The sequence below is a fragment of the Pagrus major genome, chromosome 15 (assembly GCF_040436345.1).
Source record: "Pagrus major chromosome 15, Pma_NU_1.0".
Taxonomy (NCBI): domain Eukaryota; kingdom Metazoa; phylum Chordata; class Actinopteri; order Spariformes; family Sparidae; genus Pagrus; species Pagrus major.
In genome coordinates, this window is record NC_133229.1 from 31,573,648 (window position 1) to 31,592,868 (window position 19,221).

Sequence of the window (19,221 nt, forward strand, 5' to 3'; positions counted from 1 at the left end):
ATGGAGGAGGACGTTGGCCCTCCTTGTTGCCATGGAAACAAGCTGCTGGCCTCGTTTTAACCGTGTGTGTGTGTGTGTGTGTGTGTGTGTGTGTGTGTGTGTGTGTGTGTGTGTGTGTGTGTGTGTGTGTGTGTGTGTGTGTGTGTGTGTCGGGTCAGTGGTTCTGGTGGGAGCTGTTGGTGTATTTTCATCCTTCCTGCTGTGATGAAACTCTGCAGCTGAATTCACTCTGAAATACACAAATACAACTTTATTCATAACAAATGTTTACATTGTAACATTGATACGTTTTTATACTTTAACGTGTTTCTTTATGATCAGTTATTAAACACGTCATTAATGTTTATAACAGCTGATAAAGACATTTCAAATGTTTATGAATGTGCAGTTTTTACATGTTTGAATTGATTTAACATAAAGTCTTTCATGTTGACAGACAAACATTAATTAACATGTTAATATTCTGATTTACATGATTAATATTGTGTTGGTGCTGTCAGAGATCTTCTAGGCCTTACAGATGTATCACTCCACCATAAATACACTTTTGCGTTTCTTTCCTCTGCGAGGAGACATTTGAGAAACAGCCTCTAACCGTCTCTGAGTGTCTCTAAACCGTCCTCGTGTTTCTGGATCAGGGTCCATGTTGCCGGTCTCAACAAAGGTGGGATGGACACGTTCGTGGACAACCTGCCCGGTTTCCCCGACAACATCCGGCCCAGCTCCAGCGGCGGGTACTGGGTGGCCATGTCCGCGGTGCGACCCAACCCCGGCTTCTCCATGCTGGACTTCCTGTCCCAGAGACCCTGGATCAAGAAACTCATCTTCAAGGTAACACGGACACACAGAGACCAGGACCGGGACTCCTGCTGGTCCTGGAGCTCCTGGAACTGTTGTTTCACCTCGTTCTGTCTCCACTTCCCTCCGTCCTCTCACCTCGTTCTGTCTCCACTTCCCTCCGTCCTCTCACCTCGTTCTGTCTCCACTTCCCTCCGTCCTCTCACCTCGTTCTGTCTCCACTTCCCTCCGTCCTCTCACCTCGTTCTGTCTCCACTTCTCTCCGTCCTCTCACCTCATTCTGTCTCCGCTTCCCTTCGTCCTCTCACCTCGTTCTGTCTTCGCTTCTCTCTCACCTCGTTCTGTCTTCGCTTCCCTCCGTCCTCTCACCTCGTTCTGTCTTCGCTTCTCTCTCACCTCGTTCTGTCTTCGCTTCCCTCCGTCCTCTCACCTCGTTCTGTCTTCGCTTCCCTCCGTCCTCTCACCTTGTTCTGTCTCCACTTCCCTCCGTCCTCTCACCTTGTTCCTGCTCTTCCGTCCTCTCCAGCTCTTCAGTCAGGACGTCCTCATGAAGTTCGTCCCTCGGTACAGCCTGGTGGCGGAGCTCCACGATGGCGGCGTCTGCACTCGGAGCTTCCACGACCCCAACGGCCTGGTGGCGGCCTACGTCAGCGAGGTCCACGAGTACGACGGCAGCCTGTACCTGGGCTCCTTCCGCTCGCCGTACATCGCCAAACTGGACCTGCACAAGGTCTAAACAAGGCGAGGACGAACGTACAGACGGATTCTCTGCGTGAGATGAGAATGAAGTCTGAAACGGGGCGGTGGTGTCGTGATGCTGCAGGAGGAGGTTTAAACACCGTCACTGGGTCGGGTGGAGGTCGGTCAGAGTGACGCTTCAGGATGAACCTGAGAACTTGTTCTGCAGAAGAAGAATCAGAATGACACCAATTAATAACGTCAGTGTCTGTCAGCTGATCTGCTTTACACTTCATTAATCTCACAGCAGAGCTGAGCTTCAAACTTTTATTACATCAGCAATTAATCAACTTGTCTCCTTAAAATGTCAGAAAACAATTAAATTCTCATTATATTTAGTTTACGAGCAGCAAATATTCAGTGAGAGGCTGAAACTCTGAACACGGTCGACATTTATTCATACAAAGAAACAATTAAGCTACAACAGACGGACGCACGAGATAAAACCTCCACGTCTCAGACATCATCACCACCATCATCATCATCATCTTCATCACCATCACCATCATCATCATCATCACCACCACCATCATCATCTTCATCATCACCATCATCATCACCATCATCTTCATCACCATCATCATCATCATCATCACCACCACCATCATCACCATCATCATCACCATCATCTTCATCACCATCATCATCATCACCATCGTCACCACCTTCATCATCACCACCACCATCACCATCATCATCATCATCATCATCATCTTCATCATCTTCATCATCACCATCACCATCATCATTGGACTCTGATTGATGAATATGTACAGTTATTATGTCATCAACACTTTGTGCTGATCAGCTGATCAGTGATTGATTAATAGTTGCAGCTCTCAGATTGATCAGGCAGCTCCTGATTCAAACACACATCCACAAATCTTTGGCTTCTTTTACTCATTAAAAAATGTTTCTGTAAAGAAATAAACCTGTTTACACTTTTGAGAGTGAGGAAACAGAAACATGTTGGTCATTGACTGAATCTCAGGTTCTTCAGGTTCTGATCGGGACGAGTACCAGTAGATTTCAGACGATGGAGTCAGTCTCACCTGGTGGGAAGAAAGACTGGAAAGTTGCTTCACAGCTAGCTAATGCTAATGAATCGCTCACTAAGTGATTGGCTGAAACACTTGTATGTTAGCGTGCTAGCTAGCTCACTCAGTCAGTATATATTAATAAGTTAAGGAGGGTTTCATCCATCCTGATGTTCATGTTTCCCTCGTTGATGTTTTGAGACTCGCAGGTGGTTCCTCTCTACCTCCACAGCTGACGGTCTCGTCTGGATCAGCCTGGTTTCTGCTACTAGCTGCCATTTCTCACTGTAAACCTCAGCTAGCTGCTCAAACTGTGGTTCAAAACAAGATGAGTGTCAGGAACAAAACTATTTAACTATAAGATATCCTTATATTCCTACACCATGAGCACTGCACTCGTTGTTTTCAAAGCTAAAATATGTATTTTAATGACTCTGAACGACACATCTGTTGATCTGAAGCGTTTTAATAAGAATCAAGTGAGAGTGAGAGTTGTTTCTTCACGTTCTGTCAATAATTGTAGTTAATTTAAACAGATGTTCTTACATTTTGCACTTTTAACAGCTTCTGTTTGCTAACATGGCTAACAGCCTGCAGAAATGCTAACGTGGCTAACAGCCTGCAGAAATGCTAACGTGGCTACGGAGTCGTTTCAAACTGGTTTGAACAGTTTAAACTGCTTCAACGTGTTTGATTCCAGTAATCTGAGTTTAAACGATGTTTCCTTCACTGATGATTATTTTGGGGCCGCTGTCTTTAAAACACATTTATCTTGTCTAGATTCTTAATTAACTTCATATTCATCTCAGTTAAAGTCGTCCTGTTGGCTTCACACCAGTTTCTGTTTTCTAACACACTTTGTTGTTTCAGTCCAGATTATCTGGATTTAAGAGAATAATAATAATAATAATAATAATAATAACAATAAAGAGAACCAGCCTGACGATCAGGTCCACGTATGAAGACTTTGAGGTGCCAGAAGTAGTTTCAGCCTCATCAGGATGTGTTTTGCACTCTGATCTCGTGTTTTTGAGTTTATTCTGGTGTATTTTTAGTTTCCTTCCTCCTCCGACTGACGACAGACTGAACTCTGCAGCTTCTCAGCTTCTTTGAATAAAACTGAATAAAACCTGCAGTTTTAACGACGCATGTCTCTGTGATTTAATACAAACTCTTTAAAAAGTTAAAGTCTGAAGAAGTCCAGCTGACTGAGGGACCGGTTAAAGGACAGTTCCACTTTATTCTTCTTATTTTGGTAGTTTGGGCCAAATGTTTATACAAATAAACTACAGAATGAGGTCATGAAGTACGACGTGTTTTAAGTTATTAATCACTTTATAAATACTATGAGTGGCAGCACAGAACCAAAGATTTAATACACTGCTTGCAGTAGTAATAGTAGAAGTACTCAGATACTTCAGTAAAAGTACCAAAACTACAACATAAAATACTCAATTACAAGCAAAAGTCTTCAGATGGTAACTTTAGTCCAGTCTGGTTCTGACTTTAAAGAAGTCAAAGTTCTGGTTTAAAATGATTCTAGTGATGGAATGTAACTAAGTAAATGTACTCAACTACAGTACTTCAGAACTACTTTAAATTTATTAGAGTACTTTATTTTCTGCTACTTTATACTTCAACTCCACTACATTTACTTAATAACTTTAGTTACTAGTTACTTTACAGATTACATGCTGCACCAGAGCCAAAGTTTTTAATTAATTTTTTATCATTAATCAGATAAAAACTGATGATCATAAAATATTTCCTTCACTTTTACCAAAATAATATTTCAACACGAAAAACAGCTGATCTGATCTGTGACATCATCACATTATTGATCCTTCGGTGTTCGAGCAGCACGTTACTTTAAAACTCACCAAAGTTACATCAGCTTTTCATTTCTTTTATTTCTTTTACACCTTTTTAGAATTTAAAGGTGAATATTCGTTGGTTCACCTTTAAATGTGTTGGTGTGTTGAATTAATCAGCAGTTAATTAAGAAGTCAGTAAATATACACATTCATCAGTGATGGTGTAAAAGTGTATTAGAGGGTTTTAAGTTGTCATCAGAAGAAAATCATGTTTGAGGTTTATTCCTTTTCACCTTCATCACATCATTAATCTGTGAATTATTCAGATTTTAAAGTCAAACACTTTTTACTGTTTTAACTTTATATGATCTGCAGTTCTTCCTCCTGACCAGCAGGTGGCCTCGTCTGCTCTCCACAAACATGAACATCACAGTTTGTCCCTCAAAACACAGAACTGAACGTTTCAGGAACAAACACGGAAACAAATCTGCAGGAAACACGATGATTTATTTTAAATGAAAAGTTCTGGAGGTGGAGGAGGAGGTGGAGGAGGGAGGTGGTGGAGGAGGAGGTGGAGGAGGAGGTGGAGGAGGAGGGAGGTGAAGGAGGGAGGTGGTGGAGGAGGAGGGAGATGATGGAGGAGGGAGGTGGTGGAGGAGGAGGTGGTGGAGGGAGGTGATGGAGAAGGGAGGTGGTGGAGGAGGAGGTGGAGGAGGTTCTGGTGGTCTCAGGCTCTACAGTCCAGAACCTGGGTCTGGGTCTTCTTCTCCCAGGGAATGAGCCAAACCTCAAAGTGACACTGAAACGTCTGCAAACACAACAGGAAGTGGGTTTTTCACATTAAAGCTCTCTAATGAACAAAGGTTTTATTGTTGAGTCTGGACAGGAAGTGTTCAGACTGGTCCTTCAGAACGGGACCAGGTGTGACGGCTGATTGGCTCAGACTCACCTGCTGCAGACGGCCTGCAGGCTGGAGGTCACAGTGGGACAGGTTCTTGTTGTTGTCTCGTTTGTGGCAGACGGTTCTGGAAATCTGCAGATCCACGATGTACCGGACCCCCTTCACCAGCTGAGACACACACACACACACACACACACACACACACACACACACACACACACACACACACACACACACACACACACAGAGGACAGCAGAGTAACTGAGTATGGGAGGTGCGTTCAGGAACAGCTGGGACAAATCCTCCTGACTCTACCTTTAACTTTAATAGTCTTTGAATTACATTAATATGACGTGAGCTTCAGTAGCTTTGACCACAGATGTCCTTCAGAGGGAGACTTTCTACTCTGATACTCTGAGTACATGTCAGAGCCTGTACTCGATTACTTTTACTGGAGTGAAGTAGTTGAATCAGTACTTCTACTTTTACACAAGTATCTGAACGTCTCCTGGAGGACAGACTGTGCAGGTGTGAGACCGACTCCTGACTCCTGAGACCAGGACCAGAGACATAATGTTGACCTGCCCTCGACCTCTGACCCCACAGGTGTGATGCGTTTCCTGTGTCATACCTGCCGCTGTGCTTCTTGGATGGCGGAGGGTTTGAAGAGGAAGGCGTCGTTTGATTGGTTGTTGTAGTAGTAGGCGGCGGTGAGGACGACCTGCTGCAGTCTGGGGTCGTTCCTGCTGATGTTGTACGGAGATCCAGGCATGATGGCGCCGCGATGGCTGCCCGCCGGCACCGACACCCCTGAGAGGGAACAGAGTCAAGAGACGATCTGTAGTACTGACTCAAGTACTGGACTTTACCTCAAGTACTGGACTCTAACTCAAGTAATGGACTTTAACTCAAGTACTGGACTTTACCTCAAGTACTGGACTCTAACTCAAGTACTGGACTTTAACTCAAGTACTGGACTTTACCTCAAGTAATGGACTCTAACTCAAGTAATGGACTCTAACTCAAGTAATGGACTCTAACTCAAGTACTGGACTTTACCTCAAGTAATGGACTCTAACTCAAGTACTGGACTTTACCTCAAGTAATGGACTCTAACTCAAGTACTGGACTCTAACTCAAGTACTGGACTTTACCTCAAGTACTGGACTTTAACTCAAGTACTGGACTTAAGTAGCTCACAGAATTGAGGTAGTTGTACTTTACTTGAGTTTGTACGAGCTGTGCGGAGACAATCTGGTCTATGTAAATCCAAGGCGTCGATGTGCCGGCAATTGCGTGACTGGGCGGAGGTGTCGGTGACGTGCACTGTTGTGTGACCCACAGCCGGAAGGTTTAAAAGCAGGAAACAGCTGATCGCAGCAGTCAGTTCATCACTTCATCCGCGGACGTCAAGATGAGCAACTGGAAAGCTGCTGAGATCCGGGAGACGCTCAACATCACAGCCCAGAGAATCGTTAACAACCAGGTCACTCGTCACTGCTCACGCCCGACGTCCGCTTCACGTCACGTCACATGTTCACAGAGACAAGGCGGCAGGTTGCAGCCTTTACCTGGCTGCACAGGTGGCACATTTTCTAACTAAAAGGAGCTACAGAAAACTATTTCCTCATCAGACAGTCGGATAGAGCCTGAAGTTCCTGTTCCTGAAGGCATCACAGTGGCACTTAGATTTCAGATGTCAGACTGTCTTTGAACGCAGCAGCAGGAGGACTGATGATGAGGCAACAAGTTTTCAGAAATAATAAGAAACATTTTGGATTAAAGAAGCTTCTGGTTCAGATTTCTGTGTTTTCACACGTCGATCACAAAGAAAACACGTCCGTCGTTCTCAGAGAATCTGATGTGTGTTTAAAACCTGAAACACCGAACGTGCAGAGAAGCTGCTTTCTCTGCTCCAACACTGTTTACAGTCAAATACAGCTGAAGAGGTTTCTGTTTGCTGCTGCGTCACCTCATGTTGGCTCATGTTGTCTCATGTCGTCTCATGTTGCTGTGGGAGGTTTGAGGTTTCGTCTGGCAGATTTTTATGTTCAGTTTTTTATCTAAACTCTCAAAAGTTGAGCCAAAACAGTTTTAAAGGATAAAAAGAAGGAAGTGAATCAGAAGTCCAGGAGATTATTTAGAAAATGAGTTTAACACAAAGTGCAGTGAAAGTTTCAGAACTCTTCAAACAAACATTTAAAACATTACAGCTGTAAAATAAAGAGTTAACTGATGAAGGAAACAGGAAGTGATGAAGATTGTTACCCAGAGCGGCGAGCAGAGAGACGAGCAGCAGCGTCTTCACTCCCATCATGCACTTTGTCGGTCTGTGTGTGTGTTTCCTGTGAGGCGGCGACACTCTGACCACAGATCAGATCAGTGTGTGTGTCTTCACATTCAGCAGGACTTCTGCTGTGTGTGTGACTCAAACATGTGATGTCACTTCCTGTCAGTACAAACACTTCCTGCACCTGCTCAGAGGCTCCTGAGTCACTTCAGTCAGGTTTCATCCTGAAGAGGTGAGAGAAGCTCAGCTCACAGCAAGAAGCCAATGTAACTGAGTACATTTACTTCCACTCCACTACATTTATTTGGTAACTTTAGTTACGAGTTACTTTACAGATTACATGCTGCGTCAGAGCCAAGTAAAATCAATTTGATCTGAAAACAGATTAAAAAACAGATTCTGATGATCACAAAGATGATGATTATTCGATCTGTGTCAGTGAAGGTCCTCAGTCAGCCGGGTCCTGGTACCTCTAAGTTCTGTATCGTGGTCAACTGGACCTGTTTCAGTTTGTTGAAGACGTTTCTCCTCTCATCTCATCCTCTCCTTCACTTCTGACTAACTGGAGGAGCTGCGGGCTTTAAACTCTGTATGGGAGTGTCCTTACAGAGTGTGGGAGTGTCCTCACAGTGTCCTTACAGAGTGTGAGAGTGTCCTCACAGTGTCCTTACAGAGTGTGGGAGTGTCCTCACAGTGTCCTTACAGAGTGTGAGAGTGTCCTCACAGTGTCCTTACAGAGTGTGAGAGTGTCCTCACAGTGTCCTTACATAGTGTGGGAGTGCCCTTACAGAGTGTGAGCGTGTCCATACAGATTGTGAGAGTGTCCTCACAGTGTCCTTACGGAGTGTGGGAATGTCCTTAGGTTGACCTGGTCTCAGGTTGACCTGGTCTCAGGTTGACCTGGTCTCAGGTTCACCTGGTCTCAGGTAGAGACCTGGTCTCAGGTAGACCCTGGTCTCAGGTTCACCTGGTCTCAGGTAGACCCTGGTCTCAGGTAGACCTGGTCTCAGGTTCACCTGGTCTCAGGTAGAGACCTGGTCTCAGGTAGACCCTGGTCTCAGGTTCACCTGGTCTCAGGTAGACCCTGGTCTCAGGTAGACCTGGTCTCAGGTAGACCCTGGTCTCAGGTTCACCTGGTCTCAGGTAGACCCTGGTCTCAGGTTCACCTGGTCTCAGGTAGACCCTGGTCTCAGGTTCACCTGGTCTCAGGTTCACCTGGTCTCAGGTTGACCCTGGGTAACAATATAAAAGAAAAAAATCCCAACCCTTGCAATGCAATAAAAAGAACCACGTGTTTTTATTGATGACTTTTTTAACTCCTTCCTGATTTTCACCAGATCAGCATTTTCCTTCTGGATCAATGAAGTTCTGTCACATCTGATGAACCCTGTAAGACCCAAATATAGAAAAAAATGAGCAATTTTTTTTTGACCTGTCAGATATTGTTTTAGGAGGCCTCTGATGTAGAAATTAAAGAGTTTTCAAATTTTTTACGTTTTAGTAAGTTTTTAGGGAAATGTAAATTTGCAGCGTTGGGCATAGCTGAGCAGAACTTCTGTTTGTACTCACTTTGTCAGAACAGATATACAGAACATTTAAGTATTCATTTGCAGGGTTGATTGCTTATTTAGCCCCATAACAGTATATATCATGAGTAGTAATCACACAACAATCATAGTTTTATGAATGAGCATTCATTAATAAAAATATTGGGAAAAAAATGTATTTACAAAACTTTTTCCTCCGTCACTTTCAATGTGGTTTGAATGAAGTCTGTGTTCACTTGCAGTGATAGTCCCTCTTGCTACACAGTGTGTTTGTGTATCCACGTCATCACTTCATCCACAGAGTTGTGCTCTTTGGGTTCCACCTGCAGGCACTTCTCCCTGAATGAATTCAGCCATGGTCTGAGTTTCCAGAGTTTGTCCTTCTTTTCCATCTCTGACACGGTCAAGTTGTGTGTAAAGTGTAATGAAGTCAACAGAGATTGTAATCTGTTGCGGGACATCACATCAGAAACGGGTGTACTGTGCATCTGTCTCCCAAAACATACGGACTCCAGACATCTGCATCAGGCCCATCTTCAGGTGCATGCCCAGCATCTTCTCAGTTTCCTTATTATTGGTGTTAACACGTTCCATTTTTTTTCAAGCTGTACTCATTTGTGTTTCTTGTCAGAGCCTCAATCATGTCTTCTGTCACAAACTTTAGGAAGTACAAGTACAGTGGGGTGAGGAGGGAGGTGGCATCATTGGTAGTTTCTGAGCCAGAAAAAGATCTAAGTATTTCCATTAGTATGTCCATAAGTATGATCATTTCAATACAATGCTAATCAAAATTCCACTACATTCAAACAAAACTGTCTGGCTGGTCTATTATGCTCTCTACTCATCAAACTAAAGGGAACACATGCATCCTCCCAGAGCACTTACTGGTTCACATTCACACCTGTCCCTGAACAATGCAACAGCATCCCCCCAACACATCCACAACATTCAGAACCTGTTTCAGAATCTCCAAATGCTACAAACTGCTACTTGGGCAACACTGAGAAAAATAGCTCAGGATCATTTGGAAGTTAAAAAACAAACAGAAAACTACAAAGATACAGGGAGGTTCAACAGGAAAGCACATTTAGAGCTTAGTTACAATGAATCATCTAACACTTTTAATTTCTACGACATTTTTCTCAGTTTGTGACCATGTGAGACGCGCAGTGTCCTCATGTGATGTGTAAAGAGCACCGGCTGCTTTGACTGCCACTCTGACCCAACGTTGTAGAATTGCAACATAGACATAAGAAGCTCTAAATCAAATTTGATGAATGTTTTCCAAAATAACTAAATATGTACATGTTCTAGACATTGTAATAAACACAACAGGACCCATTAACTGTGTAAATGTGGTCTTGAGAAAAACAAACATTTGCAGGCCTTTTTTAAGAATTGTTAAAGGTGATGTTGTAAATTTGCAACAGTGGGTCTTATAGGGTTAATGTTTGACTGCAGTCAGCTGCTGTTTCACACGTTGGGTCACAAGTCCTCACGATAAGAGTCCTTTCCTTCTATCAGCACATGATATCTGTTTTACTATATGTGGTTGGGTTGAAGTCTGGAACAAACGTGTTGTTGAGGAGCAGAGTTCTGACCCGGGTCCAGACAGGAGAACAATGAGTCTCTTTGTCCGCTTCGTCAGGTGTCATGGTAATAAAGCAGTGAAGTCTCAGCCATTAACAGCTTTACATCTCCTCACATGATCCCTCACGTCATATCTGATGATCCAAGAGGCCGGCGTGAACACACCTGCTGATAAATGATGTAGAAGACGGATGACTTGCTCATTTTCAGAGGAGACATCCTCAGGATCTGTTGGGCCTCCCATCGTCTACATCAACATATTGGTATGTTATGTGTTACTTTACAGATATGAACTATATGTGAGTATAAAGACAGACTTTATAATTTGTGTACGTTGTTAAATACAAACCTGAACATTTGATGTCTTAAGAATGTGATTAATGGAGAGATGAGTTTTAAAGGAAGTGTCCTTCTCTCTTGTGATTTGAATATATTTTTTATTTTCCAGAACCATCTCTGAATCTACTCCAGCTGAGAGACATGGCACCGGAAAGATCACTAAGTAATTTATTTATTTTCATGTGAATGTGACTTAAAATATGTCTTCAGATCATCTGATGCCTGATCATCTGTAGAAGTGACTCTGCTGAAGATAATTGAGGAAACAAATTTCCTCAAAGTCACCAAGTAAAGTAGACTAAAAAAGTCCAGAAATCAAAGTTCTCAGAATTACCGTGTAAAGTCGACTATTATATTTAAGTTGTATGAGCTAAAAAGTTTTAACAATTTTTAATTATTAAAGTAAAGTCAACTTTATTGATGAAGGGTGTCAGTCATCAGGTCATGGTCGTGCTGTATCGTTGTCAACTGGACGGGTTTCAGTTTGTTGAAGACACAGGAGGACCAACTCCTCAGGTCCAGACTCTGCTGTCCACTTACATCTGAAGGAGACAAATCATTACTTTGAGGACAACAATGTAAACATGTTGTCCAGAGAAGAGGAGGTGGCTTAAGACATCACTGATCACCCACCTAGGACACTCCCACACTCTGTGAGGACACTCCCCCACTATGTGAGGACACTCCCACACTATGTGAAGACACTCCCACACTGTGTAAGGACACTCCCATACTATGTAAGGACACTCCCACACTATGTGAGGACACTCCCACACTATGTGAGGACACTCCCACACCATGTGAGGACACTCCCACACAGAGATTAAAGCCTGCAGCTCCTCCAGTTAGTTAGAAGTGAAGAAGCCTCTTGGATGAGAGGAGAAATGTCTACAACAAACTGAAACACGTCCAGTTGACCACGATACAGCACCTAGAATAAAATCTACTTTTTAAATTTACAGTGTAGAGTGTACATACATATATATATATATGTATATATATATATATATATATATATATATATATATATATATATATATATATATATATTATACAGTATATCAGTTTTAAGCTGTTACTTAAGCTGATCTGTACAGAAAACAAACACACACAACAGGGTGGTTCACACAACAGCACACGACTTTAATCAGTTATAACATGTTGTAAGTGCAGCAGCTTTAATGTGGTTGCTTATAAACTGAAGAACACCAGTCAGACCAGGAATCAGGATCTGCACATTTATTCCCTATAAGAGCAGCGAGGGACACAGTCAGTACACACAGGCTGTCAGACGCTCTCAGTCTCCTGCAGCAGGTCCTAAAATATGCAAATGAGGGTAAAATCTCTGTCAAATTTAATAAAATAAACGTAAATATTCAGCAGTGTGTTAGCAATGATATTGTTACATTTATATACAGTTTAAGACAAAATAACTTATGCTAACTTAACCAACAGACAGAGAGCATCACAAAGGTAAAGCTACGTCACTATAGCGTCTGCGTGTTCCGTTAATTAAAGTCCCCCCCGCTACAACAGGTGACACGGAACTATGAAAACACGTATTCAAAATAATGCTGGTGATACAGAAATGTGGACATTGTGGCAGAGAATATTACGCACAGGTTTTGAGAATGTTCACCAATATAAAAAAAATAGAAATAAAATAAATTGATAATATGTGCAACATATCGACACAGTATACATAAGCTCATTAATGAGGTTTTACTCTGTGACAGTAAAGTTCAAAAGATGTTCGTTCACCTCAGACTTCCTCTGTGTGAAACATCTGAACACACTGGACTCAGATATTTGGCTTTTTTTTTTACAGTGTTCTGGTTTTTCACTACCCATTGACCATTTTCACATGGCAGCCATTTTCCTCTGACATCACACTCAGGGTGGTAAGTTGTTGTCATTCCACTGTTTCCTGGTTGATCAGCAGCTGTAAAGGCAACAAAGAACACTGCCATTAAAAAGTAACTTGTTATGTTACTGTGAGTACTGAGTACTTAAGTTACCAAAAATCACAGTAAAACCTCTCTGTGACTTGTTGTGTGTTTAATTGTCCAGACGGCGTGGAGCCAGCTGTCCATGAACCTGTGAATGTATGGACCCTACGTCACTCTGTACGTCACAGTCTGTACATCACAGTCTGTACATCACAGTCTGTACATCACAGTCTGTAACTGTGCAGCCTGATAACAGGACCGACAGACGCAGTGTAACATTTACATCTTTATTCTGCTGACAGTCTGACAGTGAACTGGACTAATTCAGAAACATCAACACACAACACCTGAATGTAATCAAACAGTCTTGTAGGTTTTCCTTGATATACGGCTGAATGTGCTTCCAGATTTTCACTATTCGTAATCTTATCAGTTGCTGATCAGTTGGGAAGCTGTAAAACACTTTGTCTGATCACCTTCAGTTATTCGACCCTGAGCGCAGCAGTACCACATTATCCCAGCATTCAAGTTTCCCCCCCTGAGCGCGAAGCTGCCGTGTGAATAAAGTCTGCAGACGACTCTAATGAAATCACCTCAAAAGCCTGTTAGAGTTCGACGCAGTCATCAGTCCCGGCTCCACCAGCTGTTTTTCACATCAGGATGGTTGTTTCTGGGTCAGAGAGGCTTTTGAGTCTGAACTGTCTCCCACTTGTCTGATACCTGGATGCAAAAAGGATGGAGGAGAGATCGGAGTGTGAAAGGTTGCTATCATTGAGAATACAGGCCTCCTCCTGACAGTCTTCCCACAGCAAGGTGAGCTCAAGCATAAGAAGGTGCTTTGATGCCCCAGATTACAGCACGATATCAGGCCCGGTGTTTTCTCTGCAGTGTGAAGGGGAAACTGCTGCTGCTTCACCAGGTCTGCTTCATCATCTAGTCGTGTGCAGTGAAGAGCAGCTGGTTGCTTTCTGGTGTTCTGTTGTTGGTCTTTCTTCTTCTTTGACAGATGGACTGGTGTTCTTGATCAGCCCAGTCTTCCAGCAAAGGTTGAGGACACTGAATTCTGTCTCCGTCATTGTGTGGTGGTCCTGATTGTGACCTCCAGAGATCGTTCCACGTGATCTTCTGCTCCACCACCTGCTCCCATTGAGTCCAGGCACCTTGCTGTCTCATTGGCACTACTCTCCTCTCCTCTTCCACAGATTACCTGATTTCCTCCTGGGTCAGGTCTTGGCTCTCTTTCCCTTGTACTGTGTGAAAATGGGGGCTTCAAGCCTTCGAGGACCAACTCTTCCCTTTGCAAATGTCCCCACCAGCAGTCGTGCCTCAGCTTCTTCAACTGCAGCTTCTGCTTTCCACTTCCTTCCACCTCTCACTGTCACTCTGCCTCCAGAAACCTTTGGATCTGAAGATTCGTAGTACGGCAGCTCTTTCCTTGCTCACATAACCTTAAACTCCTCCTCGATGGATTTCAAGGGGACGTCAGTTTGCAGGTGTTTCTGTACAGAGTGATGCTGCTGATGGTCGAGGTAAATGCTATTCTCTCTTGTTCAGCAACAGTGGAGACTGATTGATCATTAGGTTGTTTTCTCTGGCCTCCCTCAGTTATTTCAAGTTTTTTTCTCAAACTTCCTCTGGTCTTTAAATCTTAAATCTCTATAGCGATCTATAAATCGATGATGCCACGGATCAGTGGAAGTCAACCGCGTGACCGTGAAGTTAAGAAGAAACATTCAGTTGCCTCTGACTTTCTCTGTGATCCATTACTTTGATGCAGCCGATCACACAGCAACTGTCATGAACCTGATTTACAACTCTCGATTCCAAGAAAGTTGGGTCGCTGTGTAAAACATAAATACAACAGAATGTGATAATGCGTTAATCCTTCTTGACATATTGACTTAATTAAAATGAGCACAGACAATGTATGTATGTTTATTTAATGAGCTTTGTAAATATATGCTTATCTGCAGGTTCTGAAGAGTGGAGGATCATCTTGATTGGGAAGACCGGAGCAGGGAAGAGTTCAGCAGGAAACACCATCTTGGGCAGAGAAGCTTTTGATTCTGAACTGTCTCCAACTTCTCTGACAGCTGAGTGCAAGAAAGAAAGAGGAGAGATTGGAGGGCGACGTGTTGCTATCATCGACACTCCAGGGCTGTATGACACCATTTTAACCAATGAACAAGTGTGGGGTGAGATCAAGAAGTGCATCGGTATGTCTTCTCCTGGTCCTCATGCCCTCCTGGTCATTGTTCAGCTGGGCAGGTTCACAGAGGAGGAGAGACACACAGTGCAGATGATTCAAGAGACTTTTGGTGATGATGCAGATAGATACATGATGGTGCTGTTCACTTATGGAGACAGGCTGAAGAAACAAACCATTCAAGAGTTCATTTCAAAGAGCAAAGATCTGCAAAACATCACTGAGAAATGTTATAACCGTTATCACGTCTTCAACAACAACTCTGACGACCCGTCACAAATAAGCCAGCTTCTCGATAAGATAGAGAAGATGATCAGGGATAACGGTGGCTTGCACTACACCACAGAAATGTTCCAGAAAGCAGAAGAAGAAATAGAGAAGGAAAAAGAGCGAATCCTGAGAGAGACTGAGGCAGAGAGGAAGAAAGTGGAGGAGGAACTGAAGGCTAAATATGAAGGACAGATGTTGAAGGTACAAGAAGAGTTAGAAAGGGTGAGAAAAGAAAGCGAGGCTGCAGCGAGAGCTCAGGCTGAAAGACAAAATGTTGTTCACTGCCGTCCACGCAGACGCTGTGTGATACTCTGAGGAGCCGCAGATACAGTGGAGGACAATCTCCACTCACTGCTGAGAGTCCTTGTTAGTTTATTTGATTTATCGTAGCATTGTGGCATCAAATCCTGAGCATCTTTCTTTGATTTCTAAGCACATTTATGGATGTTTATTAACATCAGTGTGAAGGTTGTGTTTCTGTTCTGTCTGTTCTCGCCGCCTCTTTTGTCTCCCTGCAGGGCTGAGCAGGCGAGGCTGACACCTGCAGGCACTCAGTTCATCACCAGCTCCATAAAGCCTCTGGTCTTCACTCTCCTCCCTGACCGTTCCTAGTAACTATTTCCAGTGTGCTGCCTTGTGTTTTTCGATCATGTCTTTCAGTTCTTCTTACCTTGCCGCCTCGTCGCCTGCGTTCCTGAGTTGGTTGCCACCTCTCGTTTTGTTTGTGGACACCTTTTTGTGAAAATAAACATTGTTCTGCTCCTGGACGCCTGCCAGTCTGTGCTTCCGGGTCCTAACCCCCATTAAGCCGTAACAATCAGACATGAGATAATTGAATTATTATAATTAAAAAATGTGTGTATTATGTCTGTGTTCAGGTTTGGCTGAGTTATGACTCAGAGGATGAATTGTGAAACAGATGTTTGCTAATCCAGTGCTCAGGGTTATTAAGTATCTTAATCGCACCATGAAACATGTCAATGATTATCAATGTTTGGATAAACTGTATATGAGATTATATTATAAGAGGAATACATGTAGTATAAAAAGAAAGTATTGTTTTCACAACAGAAGTGTTTTACTGTGTCTCATCTGTCTCATGTGTCTGTCTGACTGTCAGATGTGTGAAGGGATTAAAAACATCTTCACTCTTTCCAACATCACACACGTGTTGATCTTGCGTTACATTGTGCTGTTGTGTCTTGTTGTGTGTTATATTACAGTGCATATAAAAAAGTATATCCCCCCCCCTTTAAATCAACTGACCTAATTCAACAGCGGTCCAGCCAACTGGTGCTAGTAGTCTCACAGTTAGTCAAATGGAGATCACCTGAGTGCAGTGACTGTGTCTCAGTGACTGTAGTATAAAGACACCTGTGTCTGAAGGTCCAGTCACTGTTAATTAGTATTCATGGCTACAATTACACCATGAAGACAAAAAAACACTCCGAGCAACTCCGTGAAAAGGTGATTGAAAAGTACAAGTCGGGGCGGTGTTTAGCTCAGTTGGTTGAGCACCCGCCCCATGTGTTGAGGCTACAGTCCTCACTGCAGGCGGCCCCGGTTCGAATCCCGCATCGAGCGGCCCTATCCTGCGTGTCATTCCCCCCCTCTCTGCCTCCCATTTCCTGTCACTCTCTGTACTGTCCTATCCATTAAAGGCATAAAAGCCCCAAAAAATATACTTTAAAAAAAAAAGAAAAGTACAAGTCAGGGGACGGATACAAAAACATTTCCAAGTCACTGAACATCCCCCAGAGTTCAGTTAAGTCCATCATTAAGAAAAAGAAGGAATATGGCTCATGTGTAAATCTGCCTGGAGCAGGTCGTCCTCACAAACTGAGTGATGGTGCAAGAAGGAGACTAGTTAGGGAGGCCACCAAGACACCTGTGACTGCTCTGAAGCAGTTAAAGCTTCAGCAGCTGAGCTGGGAGAGACTCTGCATTCAACAACTGTTCTTCACCTGTCAAAGCTTTATGGGAGAGTGGACAAGAGAAAGCCACTGTTGAAGAAAGCTCATTAGATCTCCACTAGAGTTCATCCAAAGGCACATGAGAGACTCCAAGGTCCACTGGAAGAAGGTTCTTTGGAGCTTTTTGACCATCAGACTAGACGCTATGTTTGTCTGACACCAAACACTGCACATCAGCACAAACACACCATCCCCACCGTGAAGCATGGTGGTGGCATCATCATGCTGTGGGGATGCTTCTCAGCAGCAGGCCCTGAAGGCTTGTAAAGGTAGGGGGTGAAATGAATGCAGCAAAATATAGTGAACTCCTGGAGGACAACCTGATCCAGTCTGCAAGAGAACTGCAACTTGGGAGAAGATTTATTTTCCTGTAAGTCAATGACCCGAAGCAAACGGAGAAAACTACACAGAAATGTACTAAAGACAACAAGGGGAATGTTCTGGAGCGGCCCAGTCGAAGCCCAGACCTCGATCCAATAGAGAATTTATAGCTGGACTGATCCCCGTCAACCTGACAGAGTGTGTTATGTTGTTCTGTGTTAAATGATGTTGTGTGTTACTGTTACGGCCCCAGCCGTTAGTGTTGCCGTTTAGGCCTCATGTAATTTGTATCGCGGCGTGACGCAGGAGGGTTGTCACTGCGCGGCGTGACTCTCCTGCATGATCTGCTGTCCTGAACTGTGTTTGAATCATGTGTAGTCAACTTCTGGTCGTGGTCTTGTTAGCCTGTGTGTGTTAGCTACTGAGCTGTGCTTCGGCACTACTTAGTTAAATCACCTTGTAAACAGCACTTTTTGCACATTTAAGATTTCCCTTGTTAGGAAGCAGTGAGGGTGTAACTGCCATTTATTTTGATCCCCTTTTTCTCCTGTTTTGTTAGTTTAGGGAGTTAGCTTTAGCTTTAGCTGTTGTAATTGTGTTTGTTCTGTTGTTTCCTCCAGGGTAGATAGACTGGTCCAGAAGATAGTTTCTTCTGTTTATTATTGTGGCCTCAGTTCACCCTGAACAGAAGCTTCACTTTGTGTTCTGTCACATGTTTTGGCTTTGTCCATGCTGTACCGATAATCTCTGATCATCTGAGCTGTTGACAATAAATTACAGTTTTCTTGTTGCAAAACGTCTCTGCCTCAGTTCTGTTGCGCCTCTGTTGCCTCGCCTGGGGCGTAACAGGTATGTTGTGTCATCACAGGATGCTGTTGTGGTCTCTTGTTGCCATGGTGACAGGGCTGCTGTAGGTCAGCAGTGGCGGGTGGAGCTGATGGATGGAGAGCAGCTGGAGAAACCTGCTGCTGTTCAAATATTCAGGCTGGTTTCATTCACAGATCTTCTGCAGAGCAGCTCGTCCACACAGCACCTCCTGTAACAGCACCTCCTGTAACAGCACCTCCTGTAACACTGATCACAGCACCTCCTGTAACAGCACCTCCTGTAACAGCACCTCCTGTAACACTGATCACAGCACCTCCTGTAACACTGATCACAGCACCTCCTGTAACACCGATCACAGCACCTCCTGTAACAGCACCTCCTGTAACACTGATCAGCACCGGGCTCGTCGTCTCGGTCGTCCTGACGACCGCGTCTCTCCTTCAGACTCATTACAGTTTCGTTCATCTCGTCTTGACGTCAGCGTTCAGGAAACAGCTGCTGCTTTGAAAACAGCTCAGAACAAGAAAAACACTTTAATAATCGTTTCTGTCAAACACGAAGCTCCAGTAAATATTTTAAACACAGGTGAGCTGCTCGTCTGGTCGTTCATGTCCTCGAC

General features: G+C 43.7%; 3 protein-coding genes across 3 annotated transcripts in view; 2 read left to right on the top strand and 1 right to left on the bottom strand.

Annotated features, from left to right (window-relative positions):
- apmap (adipocyte plasma membrane associated protein) overlaps positions 1 to 3,718 on the top strand; it is a 13,979-nt gene extending 10,261 nt beyond the window's left edge. Inside the window, exons 8-9 of the mRNA XM_073481612.1 lie at positions 639 to 831; positions 1,325 to 3,718. Of these exons, the coding sequence (XP_073337713.1) occupies positions 639 to 831; positions 1,325 to 1,534 (403 nt within the window). The 3' untranslated portion in view covers positions 1,535 to 3,718. The remainder of the gene's footprint in view (positions 1 to 638; positions 832 to 1,324) is intronic.
- Positions 3,719 to 4,875: 1,157 nt separating this feature from the next.
- On the bottom strand, positions 4,876 to 7,677 carry cst7 (cystatin f). Its single transcript, XM_073482032.1, has 4 exons — positions 7,558 to 7,677; positions 5,921 to 6,099; positions 5,337 to 5,456; positions 4,876 to 5,195 (listed from the first exon to the last, which is right to left on the bottom strand). The coding sequence occupies exons 1-4, from the start codon at positions 7,604 to 7,606 to the stop codon at positions 5,115 to 5,117; spliced, it is 429 nt and encodes a 142-aa protein (XP_073338133.1). The 5' UTR covers positions 7,607 to 7,677; the 3' UTR covers positions 4,876 to 5,114.
- Positions 7,678 to 14,946: 7,269 nt separating this feature from the next.
- On the top strand, positions 14,947 to 15,808 carry LOC141009086 (GTPase IMAP family member 7-like). The gene has a single exon (XM_073481496.1). It carries the CDS (start codon positions 14,947 to 14,949, stop codon positions 15,793 to 15,795), a length of 849 nt encoding a protein of 282 aa, XP_073337597.1. The 3' UTR covers positions 15,796 to 15,808.
- Positions 15,809 to 19,221: the final 3,413 nt, after the last annotated feature.

Coding starts and splice junctions, on each gene's coding strand:
- cst7 (XM_073482032.1), bottom strand. CDS start 7,606: ATGATGGGAGTGAAGACGCTGCTGCTCGTCTCTCTGCTCGCCGCTCTG. Junction 6,100..7,557: donor CTCTCTGCTCGCCGCTCTGG/GTAACAATCTTC, acceptor GTTCCCTCTCAG/GGGTGTCGGTGCCGGCGGGC. Junction 5,457..5,920: donor TCCAAGAAGCACAGCGGCAG/GTATGACACAGG, acceptor TGTGTGTCTCAG/CTGGTGAAGGGGGTCCGGTA.
- LOC141009086 (XM_073481496.1), top strand. CDS start 14,947: ATGAGCTTTGTAAATATATGCTTATCTGCAGGTTCTGAAGAGTGGAGG.